The following is a 12,706-nucleotide window of genomic DNA, read 5'->3' on the forward strand; positions in this document are numbered from 1 at the left end:
AAAGTAAAAGATGCCTCTCAAGTCTCACTTGAAAAGGTTTCTTATATGTTGCTTCCAGAAAGTAAATTTACAGTTATGTCACCTTGTATGTATATGTTTATTATTTTAAAAATGTATACACAAGGGATCAGGCTCTGCAACTATTTGAAACTTGCTTTATTTGTTTCAGTCTTCTGGATCTCTTCCAAATTATTACATATAGATTCCTAATTTTTTATTCTTTATATTGTCTGCATAATATTTAATTGTATGGATGGGCTATAGTTTAGTCTAATCAGTGTCTTATTGATGAACATTCAGCTTGTTTTAAAGCCTTGTACTTTTCCAGCTGATAATTAGGTACTTGAAGATTTGTGACTGTTACATCTCCTGAATAGTTCATAGGTTTATTCAGAATGGAATATTGCTACCACATTTAATGTTTTTTGCTTTGAAATTTATTTGCTAGCAGTGTTACTATATATGCCTGTTTTTTTTTTTAATTTTTATACTTTCTATGACATTTAATTTTTGATATGGCTCTTAGAAACATCTAGCTAGATTTTGTGGTTTTACTCAATCTGTTATTAATACATTCATATTTGTATTTATTTATATGTTGGGGCTTATTCTTCCTATGTATTTTGCCTCCATCATGCTTTCTGATTCTTCTTTTCCTTTTACGCTATTCATTAGATTTATCAGTTAATAAGTTTTCTGTTTCTATCCTTGTTTTCCCATCTCATCTTTATCTCTCCTTAGTGATTTCAAAGTTGTACATCTTCTATTCTTAGATCATCCTTAAATTGGTTTTGGACTGACCTCTGGAGTTAATAGGTGTGTCTGTCCTCTTAGAGAAGACTAGAAACAGGATCCTTCCCAATCTTTCTCTCTTCAACTCTCTCTACCTGCCGTGATAAGACAATCTGGGATTTTAGTTTCAGACTCCTCTTCTCTCCCCTCCCCTCCCCTCCCCTCCCCTCCCCTCCCCTCCCCTCCCCTCCCCTCCCCTCCCCTCCCCTCCCTTCCTCTCCTCTCCCCTCCTCTCCCCTCCCCTCCTCTCCCCTCCCCTCCTCTCCCCTCCCCTCCTCTCCCCTCCCCTCCTCTCCCCTCCCCTCCCCTCCCCTCCCCTCCTCTCCCCTCCCCTCCCCTCCTTTTCTCTCTTTCTCTATATATATTTTATACATATATAAAAATATTTTTATATTTTTGTTTTTTAACCTATATATACATATACATACTATATGCATGTGTATATATGTATGTATATACATATACACATACACACTATATATACACACTCTTCCATATATATAAAGTATATTTTTATAGATGTATATTTTTGTTCTTTAAATATGTGTATATATATATACACGCTATGTGTGTGTATATATATATACACGCTATGTGTGTGTATATACATACTATATACATGCTATGTGTGTGTATATACATACTATATACACACTATACATACTACATATATACTATATAATGTATATGTATATATATGTATATACACATAATGTATATATATGTATATACACATAATGTATATATGTATATACACATAATGTATATGTGTATATATGTATATACACATAATGTATATATGTGTATATACACATTATGTGTATATGTGTATATACACATAATGTGTATATGTGTATATACACATAATGTGTATATGTGTATATACACATAATGTGTATATGTGTATATACACATAATGTGTATATGTGTATATGTGTATATACACATTATGTGTATATGTGTATATACACATTATGTGTATATGTGTATATACACATAATGTATATATATTTACATCATGAGCACGTATTTAATCAGTTTTTGTGGTTTCTACACTGTTCCTTGTAGTTCATATTATCATTTTTGTTTGATTTATTGGTTTTTGCTAGAATTAATCCTTAAGAAATTCTTTTAGAGCTTGGTATGGGTTATACTTAAGTCCTTACATACCTGCAAATGATTTCAATTTGCCCTCCTACTTGAATGCTAATTTGACTAGGTATGCGATTCTAAATTCAAAATCATTTTCTCTCAGAACCTTTAAGATATTGTTCCACTATGTTCTGACATCTGATGTTTGCCAGTGAGAAATCTGATGCTAGTCTGATTCCAGATCCTTTTAAAGTAATGTTTTAATTTTCTCTCTTCAAAGCCTTTTAGAATTTTAAAGATTATTTATATTGTAAAGGTTATCCATGATATGTCAAGTATAAGTCTTCTTCTTTTCTTTTCTTTTCTTTTTTTTTTTGAGACAGTCTCTCCCTCTGTTGCCCAAACTGGAGTGCAGTGGCAGGATCTCAGCTCACTGCAACCTCCGCCTCCCAGGCGATTCTCCTGCCTCAGCCTCCCAAGTAGCTGGGACTACAGGCAGGCATGCACCACCACACCCAGCTAATTTTTTAATTTTTAGTAGAGACAGGGTTTCATCATGTTGGCCAGGCTGGTCTCAAACTCCTGACCTCAGGTGATCTGCCTGCCTCAGCATCCCAAAGTGTTGGGATTACAGGCGTGAGCCACTGCCCTAAGCCAAGTATGAGTCTTTTTCTATTCATCCTGTTCTACACTCAATAGATTCTTTTGAGAGCTTGTTTTTCTTAGCTCTGAGAAATATTATTATTTTGTTTCCCTACATTTTCCTCTTTTCACTCCTAGAATGGCAATTATACAGACAATCAGTTAAGAATGTTTTTGGCTTTAAGTAACAGAAAGCCCTTTTCCCAGTGATTTAAACAAATAAGTGGTAGTTTCTATGAAGTGAAAGGTCAAAATCTGGTTGCTGTTTTTGCATATTTGTATGACAGAGAAATAAGCACATTTTAATTTGAAGACTTTTCTGCCCAACCTTCACCTTTTTATAAATGTGGTTTTTTCTGGTTTTACATAGTCAGCAAACTGAAACTTCAGGCCAAATTCAAGGAGTTGCTGTGACATCTTCAGCAGATGTTGAGGTCACAAATGAGAAGCAGGGCAAAAAGAAGAGCAAAACTGCAGTGAATGTTTTACTGAAGCCAAATCCTTTGGACCAAACTTGTATTCATCCAGAATCATATGACATAGCAATGAGGTAAGTCTGAGGCCCATGTGGGAATTCTCCATATCCAGAGTGAGTTCTTTACAGCAAATGGCCTTTGTTTTGGCATAATGGAAACTGAAAAATATGACCGTGTTTAATGTGACAACATTTTTCAGAAGTTCTGCATTGCTGAGTTATGTGGCACATTATTTTATTTCAGTGAAGAATGAAACCATTACTCCTGGAGCATTGTCAAGCTAATAAACCCTGATACTAATGGTGAAGTGTGTGTAATGGAAATTGCATGGCACTCCCCTCTGTTTGTTTTGGAAATTAACAAGACACAATTGACTAGCACCTGGCATAAAACTTGTGCTTTTCTAAAGATAAAACCCTTTTGAAAGTAAACAGCCAACTCAGCTTTCTTAAGTAATATTATCTTTATTGGTTTTTAAAATCTTAAAATCTAAGAAATGATGTACTTTTAGTGAGTATACATTAACAGAATGACATGGGGGAAGTTTCTGAGTAAAAGGGAAGTTTAAGGCATAGAAAGAAAAAACTTTTTAATAGCATATTTAATTAGCTTAAAATTTTTTTAATTAGTTCAAAAACAGTGACTTGCTACATAACGACATTTTTAAAAGATTCTTACGGAATTATATGACAATATAACAAATATAGTGAATATTTTAACTTTTATTGAATCTAAAATGAGATTTTTGTTTTAAAATCACTTTGATTATTTTAGTAAATGTCATTAATTTGCTCTCTTTTAAAAATATTTAAAAAGACTATAGCATATTATAGAAAACTTAGAAAAAAGAAGTAAAAAAATAATATTCTGTCAACATCCAACTAGTTCCTGGTTTCCCCCAACAGTTTTATGATGAAAAAATTTAACCATACAGAAAAATTGGAAAAAAAATTTTTACAGTGAATTCCTATATAGCCACACCTAGATTTTATCATTAACATTTTATTCTCTTTTTCCACGTATCCATCTACTTATCCATCCATCTTATTTTTTTGTCTTGTTTTGTTTTGTTTTTGAGACAAGGTCTCTCTGTCACCCAGACTGGAGTGCAGTGGTGTGATCTCAGCAACCTCTGCTTCCTGGGTTCAAGTGATTCTTGCGCGTCAACCTCCTAAGTAGCTAGGGTTACAGGTATGCAGCACCACAGTCTGGCTAATTTTTTGTATTTTTAGTAGAGATGGAGTTTCCCTATGTTGTCAAGGCTGGTTTCAAACTCCTGGACTCAAGTGATCCACCCACCTTGGCTTCTCAAAGAGCTGGGATTACAGGTGTGAGCCACTGCACCTGGCCCATCTTATGTTTTTGATGCATTCCAAAGGTTGCAGACATTGGTACACTTTGCACTAAGTACTTAAGCATTCATATAATTAACTACAATTTGATAATTCTTTATGATTTTTTTCTTTTGAGGTCACATTTACATAACAATTAAATTTTAAGTTTATATTAGCTGAATTTTGACAAATACCTACATCTGTGTAACCAAACTGCTGTTGAGATCAGGAACATTTCTATTATCTGAAAACGTTCCCTTATACCTCTTCCAATCAGTTACTGCCCCAACCTCCCAGAGGTAACTACTTGTTTTGATTTTTTTCTACCAAAGATTAGTTTTCTCCCTCTACCATACAATTGTACTCATCTGTGTAAGACTTCTTTCAGTATCATATTTAGAGATTTATCCATGTTGTAACAAGTACCAATAGCTTATTTTTTATTGCTCAGTAATATTCCATTGTGTGAATATACCACAGCTTATCTATTTTCCTGTTAATGAAATCTAAGAGATACAGGAAATACCAAACTGTTTTTTTATACTGTCTACTCTCAGTACAACATAGAACACTTTCGTGGCCTCTGGTCACCAAAATATGTAGGGATTTCTCCCCTCCAACCAGTCAATTCTGCAGCAGATTATCCAGCAGACATCACCTGGGTGTCCTCTAACTTAGTTAATTTCTGACACTATCTCCAGGTAGATAGTGTCAGATCCCACAGGTTGAGGGCTCAGTACTACAAGATTGGTCCCAACTTGAGAGGCGTGGTTGTGACCTATAACTTCAGGATTCCTACAACCCTGGAGTTCAATTGATTTGCCAGTTTACAGAACTCAGGGAAACATCTACTTAATGTTCATCTACTTATTATAAAGGATATTACAAAGGATACAGATGAACAGCCAGATGAAGAAGATGTATAGGAAAAGAGGTATGGGGGAAGGTATATAGGAGAAAGGATATGGAACTTCTACGTGGGCATACTACCCTCTAGGAAACTCCAGGTGTTGAGCTATCTAGAAGCTCATTGGAACCCAGGCCTTTTGGGTTTTTAGTAGGTTTCATTACATAGGCATGATTGGATCATTGGCCATTAGTGATCAACTCAACCTTCAGCCCTTCTCCCCTGCCTGGAGGTTGGGGGTCTGGAGCTGAAAGTGACAACCCCTCTAGTCACTTGTTTGGTTTTTCTGGTGACCATCCCCTATCCTGAAGCTATCTAGGGGACCCCAGCTACCAGTCATGTCATTACAAAAGACACTCTTATCTATCACTCTGGAGATTCCAAAGGTTTTAGGAGCTTTTTGCAGGGAAACAGGAGGAAAGCCAGATATGTATTTCCCAATATCACATGAACCTTGCTTATTTCCAGTTTTTGGCCATTCTGAGTAAAACTGCTGTGAATATTCTTGCGCAGTTTTTTTGTTGCCTTTGACCTTTGTTTTCATTTATCTTAGAAAAATACGTAGGAGAGGAATTGATAAGTCATGAGGTAGATGAAAGTTCAGTTTTCTTAGAACTCCTCTGGTCGTACCATCTCATATTTTACACTTTCACCGTGAGAATTCTGGTTACCTTGCATTTTTGTCATATGATCTTAGGTGGTGGTGGTTGTTTTTAGCCATTCTAATGTGTGTGGAAAGATATATGTGGTTTTAATTTGCATTTCGCTGGCAACACTGAACACTTTCTAATGTGCTTACTAGCCATTTTTATATCTTCTTTGTGAAATATTTGTTCATATGATTTGGCCATTTTCTAATTGAATTGTTTGCCCTTTTATTATTGAGTTTTGGGGGTTTTTAATATATTCTGCATATATAAAAATGTACTTTGTCAAATACATGAATCATGAATATTTTTTCCTAGTTTGTGGTTTACCTCTATTTTTTTAGAGACAAAAAAATGTCATATTGCTGTCTTAATAATATTTATCAAGTCTTTTGGCCCATGAACTTATTATGTCAGCATTTGTTTAGGTCTTATTTCTCTAAGCAGTGTCTTTTAGTTTTCAGTGTACAGATTTTACCTGTGTTTTATTAAATGTGTTATATGTTTTTCAACACTATTGTAAATGGAGTTTTTTAAATTTGCTGCTACTTGTTTGTTGCTAATATATAAAAATACGAGTTTTGTATAATAACCTTATATCCTGCAGACTTGTTAAATTAACTTACTAGTTCTACTAGGTATTTGTACATTCCTTAAGTTCTCCTATATAAGTAGTTATGTCATCAGTAACTATATTAAACTTTACTTCCTCCATTTTAATCTTCATGCTTCTTTTTTTTCTTTTCTTTATTCTTTTTTTTTTTGCCTATTGCAATGGCCGGGACCTTCAGTACAGTGTTGAATAGGAATGGTGAGAGTAGATATCCTTGTCTTGTTCTCAACTTTGGGACATGGTTCTGATTTTTTTTAATATAAAAAAATATTGTGGTTCCATAATAATTGTATTTTTAGTGTTTGATGAGAAGGTGCATATGTGCACAGGGATTCATAGACTTCTTGCAATAATTCTGAGGCGTACATGGAGACTAAATTATCATTTTGTTCTGTGCAAATCACTATCTTTTTTTAGGGGGAGGGGGAGAATCAGTCGGAGAGGATGTGCACAGGGTCTCACTTTGTCACCCAGGCAAGAGTGCAGTAGTGTGATCTTGGCTCACTGCAACCTCAACCTCCTGAGCTCAAGCAATCCTCTCACCTCAGCCCCAAGTAGCTGGGACTACAGGCATGTGCTGCGCCACCATGCCTGGCTAATTTTTGTATTTTTAGTAGAAACAGGGCTTCACCATGTTGTCCAGGCTGGTCTTGAACTCCTGCGCTCAGGCAGTCCTACTCGGCCTCCCCAAAGTGCTGGGATTACAGGTGTGAGCCACTGCACCTGGCCAGTATCTTTTATAATGTATGTTTTTGTTTGTTTCCATAATCTAGTTATAATATGGTTTAGAAGTTTTTCAATTTTTGTTAATTTGCTTTCTATTGTAAACACAAATTTTTTTTTTGTTTCTACATACCCCTCTCATTAAAAGCTAGATAATGTTTCATCAAGTGATTGAACTGTAACTTATTTTAGTTATAGTGGTGCTAATAGTGGTTCATTATGATGGATTCTTAGAAGTAGAATTACTCTACCACAGGGCTTAAAAGTCTTTATGGCTCTTGAAATACATCACCAAGTAACACACTGATTTATAATGCCATCAGCAATGTTCAAACCTGAAAAATCTTGAATTTCTCCTGTAAACAGGACTTTTTTTTGCCAACTTTGATGTGGTCCAGTTTCTGCATGTGAAATATAAATGCCCTGCTAGTGACTTCACCTTTCTGTCTGTTTCCTTTGGGACTAAGCTTGTCTCTCAGAAGGAGGGTATTTGTAAACTATTTAGTGGGAAATTTCTTCTGTTGCAGTCCAACGCCTGACCTTTAAAACCTAGAGATGATCGCTTCTCCGCCTTTTGGCCAAAATTAAGTGTAAAACCTAGAGATGAAATTAGCAGTTTATCTTGCCATCCCCATTATCCAGTTTGGAGCTGTGATAGCAATTTCTGTCTATCAAGTATGCTTAGTTTAAACATCACGCAGCATAGGTAGTTCATACTCTATATATTCTCACACAAGTGTCTTCCCAGGGAAGAAAAAAGCCCATTTAAGATGTGATTAGTTCATCATTGGTTTGATTTCAGTTCTATTAAAAGAATTTTCGTTGCAGTACATTTCATGTTTTAGTTGTATCAGAAAAGTATTGGAAATTAAATGGCTTTAATGTCACCATTCCATAATATCACCCACATAAATACATCAAAATGTAACATGATTATGTCTTTCCTTTCGTGTTTATGATAGTCTGTCTCATATTTGTTTTTAGGAAAATTGAGATTATGATATTTTATAGCCTGAGTTATTTAGTGGTTTAAAGAAAGTCAACTTTTTTGTTTATATTTATTATTTATATAATTTTTAAAGGCCTTATTTATGTATGAGTTCTTTGAATATTAAAGCCCTTTGTTATATGGACTGGCATTTTTTTCTACTTGTTTACCTTTTATATCTGCTTATAATGTTATGTTTTTGAAGTATAAATGTTTAATTGTTATGAACTAAAACTTTTTTTGGTTTTTATGCAAGTTGTGTCTTAAGATTCCTCATCTCTAAGATCAGTTCAGTGTTCCCCATAGTCTTTGTGTTCTTTACTTTAATAATGACTCTGAATTTTGTTGGTGATGACTTTGTTCATCACTTAGAATGTACAGAACACTGTGGTAGAGGCTGAAGTATATAAAAATGAATAGAGGTGATTATGCTCTCAAGGAGCCTAATAACTCCTTGGGGAGGATAAAACTTACATTCACAGATATCAAAATAGTGCTGAACAATTAGAAAGTACCCTTTGTGAAGCACAAAGGTTGTTCCCAGGAAAAAGAACTCATTTCCAGATAGGGGAATCTTGTAAAGTTTTATGCAGAAGGTTAGATTTAGGCTAGGTTTTTAAAAATTTCGTTCTGTAGAAAGAGGCATTTAGAAGATTGGAGACAGAAAAATATAGCTCAGGCCAGCTTTGGAATAGTTAATGGTCCAGTACAAACAACCTTCATTGGCTACTTCCTCATTACCAAGCATGTTAGAAGCATCATCATGTTTAAACCTCACACAGCAATGCTGTGAGCTTGGTACTATTATTATTCCCACTTCTTCAGATACACAGAGTCTCTGATAGGTAAGTAAATTGCCTAAGCTAACTTAGCTAGTAGAACCAAGATTCGAACTAGATCTATGTCACTTTAAAGCTTGAGCTCTTAACTAGGCTACAATGAAAAAGCTAGCTTGCAGCCAGATTTTAATGAAATCATAATGGTCTTTCCAATTAAAGGTATTGTACCCTAAAGACTCTATGTATTATTCTGCACAGAAAAGTAACAGGGCTTGTGTTACATGTGCTTCTTAAGAAAAAAAAAAAAGAGTATCTGGAATATGCTGTCTTTGAGTGTTACTCTATCATCACGTGGCTGAAATTTGACACCGCCTTTTCTCTCAAGGAAACATTACCCCGTCCAATAAATGAAACTTTGCCGATTTATTTTATTAAGGGGTATGTAGGAAATGGATTCTTCTCTAGAGTATGTAGAATTTTATGCTGTTCTGCTGCAGATATGCTATTTCCTGAAGAATATTCCACTAAAAATAATTCCCTTCCATCATGTTTTTTATATGAGGCATGTGTTTGCTGTCTTCTTATTTTAGGAGAGGAATATGGTACAGAGCAGGAGTAGCGTGTTCATCCTAGAGCCAGAGCAGGGTTTTCAGCAAGAGGATGGAGGTAGAATGTCAATTAAATATAGCAAGAGAACCCATATTATAGAAAATATAAGCGGAACATGGGATTTAGAGTATTGCTCTACACTGTTGCCACAGATAGATTTTCCCTCAATAGTTCTTTGAAGCCATTCTATTCTACATTCCTTTTACTTGTTTCAGTGTCTTCTAACGTTCACCTGGTGACTTCACTTCTTACCTTACTGAAAAAACTCAAAACTACCTTACAATCCTATCTTCAGATTGTCTCTGTATTTTTACTCCTTCTGCTCCATCCTTCCCTACACTGCTCCTCCATGTCTTGATTCTCTTTCCTTCCCCACCCTGACTTCTGCCAGGTTGCTGCTGAGGACTCCTGACCTTGCCCATTGTATTGATCTCTGTGTCTTAATTGCCTCGCCTCTAAATGTGAGGGGTGGGGGAGTGGCAGCCAAATGAATAAGGTTTTTTATAATAGCTTTATAAAGCTTTATAACTGTCTCTTGTATCTTTAATGTCTTCACTTCTTCTCATCATTTTTAGCCAGAGATGTATTATTGCTGGGGTCTCCCTATTTCTCACTTCCGAAAAGCTAGAAGCTGTGGCTACCTTTTGTCTTACTTTCCCTTAGACCTTCTAACCCCTCACTCCTTCTTTTCATTGCTGACCCTCTCAGAACTATCTGCCTCTAATTCTTTCTGCCTGCTTTCTCCCAGTCCCTTACAATTGGCTTCTATCCTTACCCCTCTTCTGAAATTATTCTCTCAACTGATGACCAGTCACCTCTTTCCATTCTTAACTCTTACCCATTCTGCCACATTTGATGCTATCAACTTACCGACCTTCTACCATGACTTTTATGTTGTCTCTGGTTTCTCTTTCTCCTCTGGCCCTGTAGATGTATATATTCTTCAAGCTTTTGACCTTCATCATCTTTTCTACTTGTTCTACTTGCTCCCTTGGATGATTCTACCCATACACGTGACCATCTGTATCTCTTACCTGACTATGTAATTCAAATCCTATGTCTTAACATCCCTAGTCCAGGCCTTTCTAAGCTCTAGCCCAACCTTTCCATTTGTCTGTGAGAGATTTTCTCATGAGTATCTTAGCAATGGAAACTCTATGTATCTAAAATTGAAACTTGTACCACCCCCCTTTGTCCCTCCTTTTACAACTCTGTCTTCTCTTATCATCAGTCCTCACTAGCCCCACACAAAAACAAGACAAACAAAAAAGGCTCAGTAATGAATGGTTAATGGCATGAATCTCTTTCCATTAACTTAGGCTAGAACTGACAGAATCTTTCATTTAAAAAAGTCTTTTGAGTGATTGCCATATTCCAAGTACTGTTATGCAATCTTGGAATACATTCAAAGATCCCTGCTCTCAAAGAGACACAGTATACAACCAGCATAATAAATAAATTATACAGTGTGATAAAATGTTGTGGGAAACAGGGAAGGAGCAGAGTAATGGAATAGGGATTGCCAGGATTGTGGGCAAGGGTTTGAAAATTTAAGTAGGGTAGTCATCGTAGGCCTCATTGACTTGGTGACATTTAAGAACAGTCTTGACGGAGGAAAGAGTTAGCTGTGCAGATATCTAGAGAAAGAGTTCCAGGAAGAGGAGCCAGGCAGTGTGAAGATTCGAATGTGGGAGCAGGCATGACATGTTCAAGGAATAACAAGGCAGCCAAGGTGGCCAGAGCAGAGTGAGCAAGGGAGAGAAAAATAGGAGATTGAGTCAAAAGGGCATTGGGAGGCTACTATAGGGGCTTGACTGTAGTTGTGAAAGAGTGATATGATCTGATTTACATGTTAAAAGGATCCCCTTGTCTGCTGTTTTAAGTCCACTGTAAGGGGCAGTGGTAGAAGCAGGGAGACCAGTTAAACTAATTGCTGTAATCCAAGAGAAAGATGATGACTGAGACCCAGATGATACAGCAGAAGACATGGTGAGAAGTGTTCAGATTCTGGATATACTTTAAAAGTAGAGGCAATAGGATTTACTGAAAGATTGGATGAAGGATATGAAAATTAGTAACTGGTTACAAATGGCAAAAATAATATGAATACCAGAGACACTGTGGAGGATGAAGTGGAAACTCACTGTATTGGAGGGGAGTGGGAAAGGGAAAGGTTAAAGAACTAAACAGTGATCACTCCCATAGTGATCTCATCTGGTCCCATGGCTCTAAGGACTATCGTAAGCACATGACTCCCAAATTTATATTCTTAGCCCAAACTACTCTTCCAAACTATCTGCCTACTTAAGATCTCAAACCTAACATGCCTAAATCTGAACCCGTCTCTCCCCAAAATCTTCAACTACAACCTTTTTCATCTCAGATTATTTCAGTTCATCCTTTCAGTTTCTCAGTTCAGAGCCTTGAAATCATCTTTGATCTTACGAGATATCCTTAGCTGGAAATGAGATCTTTCTCCTTGAACAACCTTTATGCTTCACTAAGGGCATTTACTAATTTCTTACCTCTGTTATGGTATCTGTGAGTATAAGTATATCCTTCCTACTTTGGGAGGCTCCTGGAGGGCATAAATCACCTCTATTCATTTTATATTCTTCAGCCCCTGCCACAGTGCTCTGCATGTTCTAAATGATGCATAAAATCATCAATAAAATTCAGAGTAAATATTAAAATAAGAATACAAAGAATATGGGGAACACTGAACTGATCTTAGAGATCAGGAATCTTAAGACACATCTTGCATAAAAGCAAGAAAAATAATGTTAATTTTTTTCATTAAAAAGCTGCTTTTGATGTACCCCTTGGTTACTCCACCATACCCCACTTACTCATAATAGGCTCAGATGGTCAAAAAGGAGTATAACATAGTAGAATATCATAGTAAAGCCATGAGCTCCTTCAGTTGTCCTTGTCTCTGCAAAATAAATAATGCATCTGAAAATTTGGTACCAGATTTGCTAAACTAGTGACAATTAAATTTCAGGTTAGTTTATAACTATAGGCTGTAAGCTCCAATAGGACATGGATCATAAGAGTCTGTTTTACCTCCCTATCCCTAGCACCTGACAAATACTGATATGGCA

The 12,706-nt window shown here is 36.1% G+C and overlaps 1 protein-coding gene across 2 annotated transcripts in view; it reads left to right on the forward strand.

The window, feature by feature from the left end:
• Window positions 1-12,706, forward strand: part of SRBD1 (S1 RNA binding domain 1) — a 227,531-nt gene that overhangs the window by 198,663 nt on the left and 16,162 nt on the right. For both annotated transcript variants that reach the window (XM_055241108.2, XM_055241107.2), the window contains exon 19: window positions 2,897-3,076. In XM_055241108.2, the coding sequence (XP_055097083.1) occupies window positions 2,897-3,076 (180 nt within the window). The remainder of the gene's footprint in view (window positions 1-2,896; window positions 3,077-12,706) is intronic.

Source organism: Symphalangus syndactylus, chromosome 14, assembly GCF_028878055.3.
Source record: "Symphalangus syndactylus isolate Jambi chromosome 14, NHGRI_mSymSyn1-v2.1_pri, whole genome shotgun sequence".
Lineage (NCBI taxonomy): Eukaryota > Metazoa > Chordata > Mammalia > Primates > Hylobatidae > Symphalangus > Symphalangus syndactylus.